Source organism: Mus pahari, chromosome 4, assembly GCF_900095145.1.
Source record: "Mus pahari chromosome 4, PAHARI_EIJ_v1.1, whole genome shotgun sequence".
NCBI classification, from domain to species: Eukaryota; Metazoa; Chordata; class Mammalia; order Rodentia; family Muridae; genus Mus; species Mus pahari.
This window is the reverse complement of record NC_034593.1, coordinates 126846692-126855934: the sequence shown is the minus strand read 5'-3', so window position 1 is coordinate 126855934 and position 9243 is coordinate 126846692. Positions and strand designations below refer to the sequence as shown.

The 9243-nt window shown below is 40.7% G+C and overlaps 1 protein-coding gene across 1 annotated transcript in view; it reads right to left on the bottom strand.

Annotated features, from left to right (window-relative positions):
- Nucleotides 1-579: 579 nt before the first annotated feature.
- The window catches only part of Stpg2 (sperm tail PG-rich repeat containing 2), a 174719-nt gene continuing 166055 nt past the window's right edge, over nucleotides 580-9243 (bottom strand). Inside the window, exons 11-12 of the mRNA XM_021196975.1 lie at nucleotides 1092-1251; nucleotides 580-722 (exon numbers count right to left, since the gene is read on the bottom strand). Coding sequence (XP_021052634.1) covers nucleotides 580-722; nucleotides 1092-1251 — 303 coding nt within the window. The remainder of the gene's footprint in view (nucleotides 723-1091; nucleotides 1252-9243) is intronic.

Genomic DNA, 9243 nt, shown 5'->3' with positions numbered 1-9243 from the left:
AGAGAGAGAGAGAGAGAGAGAGAGAGAGAGAGAGAGAGAGAGAGAGAGAGAGAACAGTTACATTTCAACTTAAAGTCTATTGGAGGCATCTGTCCCATGTTTGATAGTTTGTTGTCTCCTACTTTAGTTTCTCACTAAAAACTCTGGAAAAAGAAAGTTTCTTAAGTCGGCTTCACCGTTTTCCTTCGTGTTCTCCAAAGATCCAGTACAAACTGCATACATTATGACAAAGCATTTGCTGCTCTTCCTGTCCTGTGTGTGTATGTGTGTGTGTGTGTGTGTGTGTGTGTGTGTGTGTGTGTGTGTGTCTACATATATACTAACTGACTTAGTGCTGGACCAGTGACTTCTCTTGCTGATCGGACCTAACCCTGACATGAAGAAGTAAGCAGGCTACTTAGGTCCTTGGATCAGAGGATGCAGCCCTCGATGGCAGGGAAGGTATAGTTCTAAGACCGCATCCTGTCGACTGCCCATGGTGACCCCGTGCTCTCGTCTCCGTGGACCTGTACTTGGCTGCCATTCTCCTTTTCCATTTTCATTTATTCCATCACCTCGGCCCATCCAATGCCACCACCCTCACTCTGGGCTAGCCTCCTGCCTCAGTAATCCTGCCTGAGAAGACTCACGGGAAAGTCTCCAGCTCCACTTCCCCAGTGCCTTGGCCATTTCACAATCCAGTAAACTGACAAAGCTGACCACTGAGGCAATTCTCTTGATATCTGAAAAGATTCAAATAGCTTACGTAACCGGAGTATGTTTCTTCTACTGTACTGATTTCTCCAAATGAGGGGAAAGTACTTTTCTCCTTTAATAATATTTAATGTGCTGGGAGTTCTGAGTTTTTCCCAAATAGAATGCCAGATAAATGTATTCTTAGTTAAACCGATAAAATGTCTTTGGAATAATTAAGAGACATAACACCTGAGACAAAGTTTACATTGGGAAATGCAAAGTCTCCCGCTTTTCGCTATCCCCTGTGTATCTTTGGAGGGCAAGCCTCTGCACTTGTCTGGCTGTGAATGCGCTGGCATCGTCTGCTCACAGGGAGCATGCGACTTCCCACAGCCTCAGGGAGCAGCGAGTCTTACCTGGCCCATCAGCGATTTTTCCCAGGCACCGAGGAGCAGCACTCAGGAAAGAGGAATGCCTCTTTTTAGCCACCAAAGTACGAGGTGGCATATACTTATGTTTAACTTGGGACATTTCATACGATTTCTGAACATTATAGCGGCCAGGAGCTGGAAAACGCTAGAAAAAAATGGAAAAGATAAGTATAAGTGTCCTGTATATAAAAGATATCTAAGTACATATTGGAGAAATGTCCATACTCAGAAAAGCACTCGTTAAAAATACATAAAAATAGTTAAAAAAAACAAGATTGTAATGGAAATCCTACCAAAGTTATCTTTATAATACAATTATAATTCATCATTGAAAATTAAGGTAAACATAATCAGAAAGTACAAGGTTTGGATTTTTTTTTTTTTTTGAGACAGGGTTTCTCTGTGTAGCCTTGGCTGTCCTGGAACTCACTCTGTAGACCAGGCTGGCCTCGAACTCAGAAATCCGCCTGCCTCTGCCTCCTTAGTGCTGGGATTAAAGGCGTGCGCCACCACACCCAGCATAAGGTCTGGATATTTTAAAGAGTAGGCCTCACTACATTGGTCAGATGTTCATCTACAACTTTAATGATGGCTACTGAATTCTATACAGGGCTCTGAACAATGGATGTGTGTTTTCATCAGCCACAAAGCTGTCCCTGCCTCACTGTTCTGACTTACTCTACAAAATAAGGCTGATTCTTTCATTTTTAATAGGCCCCAATTAAGTTGGCATGCCCCTGCTCTCGTCACATACTGTTTCAAATGGGATGTGGCTACATTTGCATTTTAATCAACATGAGCCACATGTTAATTATAAGAATAATTCTCCACTAAAATACAAATGTCATGTACTAGGTGCATAATTAATGCTTTGAAATATTATCTAATTATCTCAATGAAAACTTTAAAAGAGAATTCTGCACAAATTATTTTGTATGCTGTATTGTTTTGAAATCTAGACACTTACCTTATACATGAAAAACCAAACTATTTGGGGGCTAGAGAGATGGCTCAGTGGTTAAGAGCAACTGAAGCTCTGCCAGGGGACACAAGTTTAAGTCCCAGGACCTGCACCACAAGTTTAAGTCCCAGGACCTGCACGATGGCTCGTAACCATCCGTAACTCCAGTTTGAGGGAACTCGATACTGTCTTTTGGCCTTCCTAGACATATATATGTGATATATATATATGTGGTATTTGCTTTTATATATATATATATATATATATATATAAAAGCAAATACCCATACACATAAAGACTAATGATGAATCACTTAAACGTTCTACGTTTTAATGATTTAGTGAGACAAAGTAGAGAGTTTTGGTTGGGTATGGGGTTCAAGTGTCAGTTGCTTGCTTGCTGTGTGACCCTTCGATAGCCACTCAATTTTTTGTTATCCTCAGTCTATTTCAAGAAATGAAAGCTAATTATTTATATCATGAGATTAGTACAATTCCAAAACAGGTCTGTAAGGTAAAAACATGAAAAGAAAACTGGTTCTTGACTATGAAAGCATGTGAATGTTGTTATTCTAGAAAAGCTAATATCAGTGCAAGTTAAAACATAAAGCTAACTAATCAGGGTTCAGACTATTAGGGAATTTTATTCGGTTTTTTTCCCCACAGAAGAAAAGAACAACTAATTATACTGCCCTGGAAACTTCCTCCCTGCTTGCTTATTAATCTTACTTACCTCATCCTACTTATGTTTAATTTGCATTGTGTCTGAACAAGATTCGTTAACTGACTATCCCAAGATGATGATTACTGTAAGTAACATGGAACTCTGTGTAGTAGCAAGAATGGAAGTCATCCACTACTCCGTGTCCTGAAAGAGCACTGTGGCGAGGGTAAAAGTGCAATGTAGAGAGAAGAGCACCCCCCCCCTCTTGTGATCTTATATACTGCAAAGGAGACAGGGAAGGAACATGAAAAATGGACAAAATGGACATTCCTCAGATCTTTCATTTTTGTCCGGTCTCCAGTGTCTTAGTGCCACTAATATTGTTGTGACAAAATACCCAGATCCAAAACACACACATAAACAAAAAATCCTTAAGGAGAAATAGTTTATTCAGATCCAGATAACTGGTGTCATTGCAGGAAATTCGCCGTGGAAACCTGAGGCCACTAGTCACATCCACAGTCAAGAGGGGACAGAATAAACGCATGCATGGTTGTCGGTGCTCAGCTCACTCCCTCCTTTGGACTCAGTTCAGGGTCTAGCCCAGGACATGGTGCCAATCACAATAAGGGTGTGTCTTCCTGCTTCTACTAACCCACTTAAGAAATTCTGACGCAGACATACAATAGGCAATACCAATCCAGACAATTCTTTACTGAGATTTCCTTCCCAAGTGATTCCAGTTGTGTCAAATTGATAAAAAACTCACCACCATAACCATAAGTATTTGAACTCTGTTCATATATATATATATATATATATCAGAATCTTCTTTCCAACACAAAAGCTAAAAATATCTGACTCTCATTTTTCTGATCTCATTTTCTTTTAAAACTAGGACATAAATTTAGGTCATAGGCTTAAACGCTAGCTTTTTAAAGAAACAGAGAACATTAGCATTTCATTCCAGTTAAGGAGACCAGCAGAACTAGTGGGTACTCATCCCAGGAACAGACAGAAGCAGAAATGAGAGATCCAAGAGGTCTGGTGGGATAAAGCATATGTTCAAATGCAAGGCGAAGGCAAAGCAGAGCTGCCTGACTTCCTCATCCGGGAGACAAGGACCCTACGCAACACTTACCCACTTGATATCTGCAGAGTTCTTAGCCCAGCATGCTAAGGTTAATGACACAGCTACCATCGCTGTCACAGTCTTCAGTTGGATGGCCCTGTAGGAAACCCTTAATGATACTCCCACACACTTTAGAAAAAAGATGCTGGCAGGACACTGATAGGAAAACCTTCTAATACATTAAGCCCCAAACAAACACAAAAGGAACAATTGGAGAGGAGTTAAGTTGTTCAGCCCCATCCCAGGCAGTTAGACTCACTGGCTCCAATCACCTTGCAGGAGAGTGAGTCCACCTGTTTGTACTGTACCCAGGTCATTTCATAAACGTTGTGATTTCACTTAGTACTCTCCAACTGAAAGCCTGTGGAAAATTCCTCATATTCAGAATTGTTAAATTTGCTCACTTTACAACCTCAGGTGCCACTTCCTGCTGTCATCCAAAATCAGAATGTTCCAACTCCCGTGTTTGCTGAGACTGTGACATATGAGATTCCCTGTTTGAAAGCATACATGGGCTCTAATTTTCCAACACCGTCATTACCAACACTAACTTAACCTCAGCCCAGCTAACAAATCAAATGAGCATCTGACCCAGGAGGTATTGTCCATGCTGTAACAAATCAAAAGCAAAAGCAGGACCTGGGTTTTAGCAACAGAGTAATATATACATATATATGTGTGTCTCTGTGTGTGCATGAATGTATGCATGTATGTATACCTGTGCTTATGAACAACTCTTTGATTTCTTCTGGTAGCTTTATAAAATGAACTGACAAGGATAATCTCAAAAAATACATCTGTGGAATCTTCCTCAACCCAGTAAGAATTCAAGACCTTCAGAATCCCACAGTAGCAATCCTCTCTCTCCTCTGAAATGGACTGAAACGGCTTTGGACAAACTTAGCTAGCTAACACCAGGATGAAAAGGCGTGCCACGAGTTGCACAGGAACAAAATACCCATGAAAGGATATAGATACAGAGACAAAATTTAGAGCTAAGATGAAAGGATGGACTTTCCAGAGACTACCCCACCCGGGGATCCCTCCCATCATCAGCCACCAAACCCAGATACTAATGCACATGCCAGCAAGATTCTGCTGAAGGGACCCTGATATAGTGGCCTCTTGTGAGGCTAAGCCAGTGCCTGGCAAACACAGAAGTGGATGCTCACAGTCAGCTATTGGATGGAACACAGGGTTCCCAGTGGAGGAGCTAGAGAAAGTACCCAAGGAGCTGAATGGGGCTGCAACCCTATAGGTGGAACAACAATATGAACTAACCAGTACCCCCTGAGCTTGTGTCTCTAGCTGCTCTTGTGTCTCTAGCAGAAGATGGCCTAGTAGGCCATCATTGGGAAGAGAGGCCCCTTGGTCTTGCAAACTATTTGACCCAGCACAGGGGACTGCCAGGGCCAAGAAGTGGGAGTGGGTAGGTAGGGGAGCAGGAAGAAAATATCTAATAATAAAAAAGAAAGAAAGAAAGAAACTGGCCACCTGGATGCACAGCAATGTATCTTATGTTGCATAGCTTCTCTTGGCCTAGGATTGCAACCATCAGGCATTTTCAGACTGGGTCAGGCACAGAGACAAGTAGGTCCCAGATTTGTCACATTACTGCCATCAGGGAACCCTCAGGGGAAATACACCCCACAGAACTGCTTCTTTCTCCATAGCATCTAAATGTATTGTACCAGCCATCTCAGCCTATCTAAGGGCAGCTGCCAAACGGAAAGGAAGCTTTTCATGACTGACATTTGTTCTTGGGATATTTGCTGTTTTCTCTTGAAATAGAGCATTACAAAATGGCCTATAAGATTCCAACTTCTAAACTGCACCTACCTAATTAGTTAAGTATAGTAAATGCTTCTAGACTTGTGAGTTTATTTCCTGATGTAGTTACCTCAATATTCACTTTACCTATGTGTACAGCTGTGCATTTGCAAATAAAATTAGATTGTTCTGGTAAATTTAACCTTTGAAAAATACTGACAGAGACTATTTATTTCTGAATTGCTTTTCATCTGAACACTGTTACTTGTGTATCATCTTTTAAAATTGGTAACATTTTAATCCTTGTTTAAGGTTATGGGAGAGCTGCAAAGACAAGAGGATTTTATGCAGCAAACTCAAGAGGAGGAGGAGCATTTTCTGAGCGAGCCAAGACTTCAGGTTGTTTGCTTCCCTGTGGGCATTTACTGGGTCTCAGCAAAGGCCAGAGTGGCTTTGTCACGGATTAGTCTAAGGGAAAGTGGAATTAACAGAGCTTTTCAAGGTCACATCGACAAGAATACAAGAATAAGGCGCATGGAAGCTAAAACCACAGCTGATGCTTACTTAGGAGCATATGAAAATCCACAACAGAAAAAAGCAGAGATGTTTCTCCTGCAGCTAAGTAGTTCTCAGGATTCACATTATAGCAAGAGTCAAATAAATACTTTGAAGCTTGCTAGTTTTGTGTCAACTTGACACAATCTAGAGTCCTTTAGAAAAAAGGGACTCTCCCTTGAGAAAATGCCTCCATAAGACTGGTCCATAGGCAAGTCTGGAGTGAATCATTTAACAGTGATTGATGTGGGAGTGTGCAGTCCATTGTGGTTCATGCAACCCCTTGGACAGTGGTCCTGGGTACTGCACGAAGGCAGACTGAACAAGTCGTAAGAGCAAGCAAGTAAGCAGCATCCATCGATGACCTCTGCTTCAGCTCCTACCTCCAGGTTCCTGCCTCAAGCTCCTGCTCTGACTTTTGTTGTTGTTGTTGTTGTTTTGTTTTGTTTTTTGTTTTGTTATTATTATTATTATTATTATTATTATTATTATTATTATTTTCTTTATTTACATTTCAAATGCTATCCCAAAAGTTCCCTATACCCCCCCCCCGCCCCTGCTCCCCTACCTACCCACTCCCACTACTTGGCCCAGGCCTTCCCTTGTGCTGGGTCATATAAAGTTTGCAAGACCAAGGGGCCTCTATTCTTTTAATGGTCAACAAGCTGTAAGATGAAATAAACCCTTTCTTCTCCAGGTTGGTTTTGGTCATGTTCTTTCACAACCATGGAAACTTCTATTAAGACAGATATTAGCTTCTTCCTACTATGGGAGTATTTGCTTAGGAGTTCTTGTGGTTTAAATAGGAATGGCCCCCATAAGCTCATACACCTAGTTATTAGGCAAGTGTGTAAATGGGATTTGACTTTGGTGTTTCTTATGCTCAAAGCAGGCCCAGTATCTCTCCCTCTTCTGTTTCTGCTCATAGTTCTTATACATAAATGTCAATCACTATGATCTACACAAAAACTGACTTTATGCTATTGTATTATGCATAATTCATTCCAGCTGCTCTTTCATGGCTAAGAGATTTATTAAAATAGTTTTAAGATTTCAGCCTAAGTGTCCCAAATACATAATTATAAAAGGCAATTAAAAAAACTCTTTGACAAAAGTTTGTCATATTGTGAAGTGACTTAAAAAGACTTCCAGCTTTCAACCAAAGCTTTCAATCAAAATCTTTAGTCAAATATATACTGTGAAAACTGTGTGGGTCATAAATATCATGAAGTATGTTCGAATATGCAAAAAGCTTTGATTAAAGCAATTTACGAGTACACTTATCCACATTGCTTAATTGAGGCTTTATACAGAAGACATTCAGATGATAATCAGATCATCTTTGTTAAACACACTACAGATTGTAATTATGAACATGTTGTCTTTGCTTTTTTCAGCATCTCTAATATTCATCATGGTAAATATACACCTGTGGAGATATATGAATTTGAAAGCAGTATATCTTACTTTAGAAGACAAGAACATTTGAAGACAGAAATGCTACTGTATTGTTAATGATAAACAATAGGCAAAAAACAAGATCGTGGCCTCGTTTTGCATGTTCTCTTGGCACATGAGATAACATGTTATGCAATGATTCTGTGTTATGAAAGGAACTAGAACTGTGTGCTATCGCATGACACATAGGCCCAGGGATGGGGGGAACAACAAAAAGTGCCATAGACAGAAATGGTGTGACAAAAACCATTGTTTCCCCACTGCTGCTCTCAGAGCCCTCTGGGCCAAGCCAAGCTGCCCTGACCAGGCTAATATCCTAGGGGGACCTCCATTCTCCCCCCACCTCTCCCCCCCACTTTCCTCAACCTGCAGATCCTAAGCAATGCAGGAAAGCTTGCCTTTGCCCTCCCATCTTCAAGGCTCACTGAACCCTCTTGGCCAAGCCAAGCTACTCTGTGTAGTATGCTATCTCAGAGGTCCTCCATTCTCTTGCAACCTTTCCTCCAACCTTGATCAGAGCTGAGGCTCCTGAAACACACAGGCTTGTGGGTCCTAGTCATACAGACCTTCAGGTCCTGAACCATACAGCCCAACCATACCCATCAGAGGCCTGCCATACCAGGACCATCCAGGTTCACCCACCCCCACCCCCCACCCCAATACCTACAACCATGAGAACATCCTGAGACCAAAACCATCCAAATAGCTAAAGGCCCTGGAAAGAATACAATCAACAAAACCCAGGACAATATGTCACCTCCAGAGCACAGCTAGCCCACTACAGCAAGCCCTGGATATCCTAACAGAATGGAAACACAAGAAAATGTCCTTAAATACAATCTTATAAAGATGACAGAGGCCTTTAAGTAGGAAATTAATAAATTCCTTAAGTAAATACAGGCAAATACAATCAAACAGATAGAGGTCTTTATAGAGGAAATAAATAAGTCCCTTAAAGACATACAGGAAAATAAAATTAAATAGGCAAAAGAAAGAAATAAAATTGTTCAAAATCTGAAATTGGAAATAGAAGCAATAAAGAAAACACAAACTGAGGTAATCTCAGAGGTGGAAAACCTAGGGATGATAACAGGAACAACAGATGCAAGCATCCCCAACAGAAGACAGGAGATGGAAGAGAGACTCTGAGATGTAGAAGATACGAGAAGAAATTCATACATCTGTCAAAGGAAATGTTAATTCTAAATTCTTCCTGATATAAAACATCCAGGAAATCTGAGATACCATGAAAAGACCTAACCTAAGAATAATAGGAATAGAAGAACGTGAAGAGTCCTAGCTCCAAGGCCCAGAAAAATATTCTCAACAAAATTGTAGAAGAAAACTTTCCCAACCTAAATAAAAAGATGCCTATAAACACACGAGAAACTTATAGAACACCAATTAGACTGGACTAAAAAAGAAAATCTATCCATCATATAATCAAAACTCAAAATCTACCGAACAACAAGAATATTTAAAGCAGCAAGGGTAAAAGACCAGGTAACATACAAAGGCAGACATATCAGAATTACACCGGACTTCTTAACAGAGACTCCAAAGGCTAGAAGAGCTTGCCTTCATAGGTTTTAGAGTTG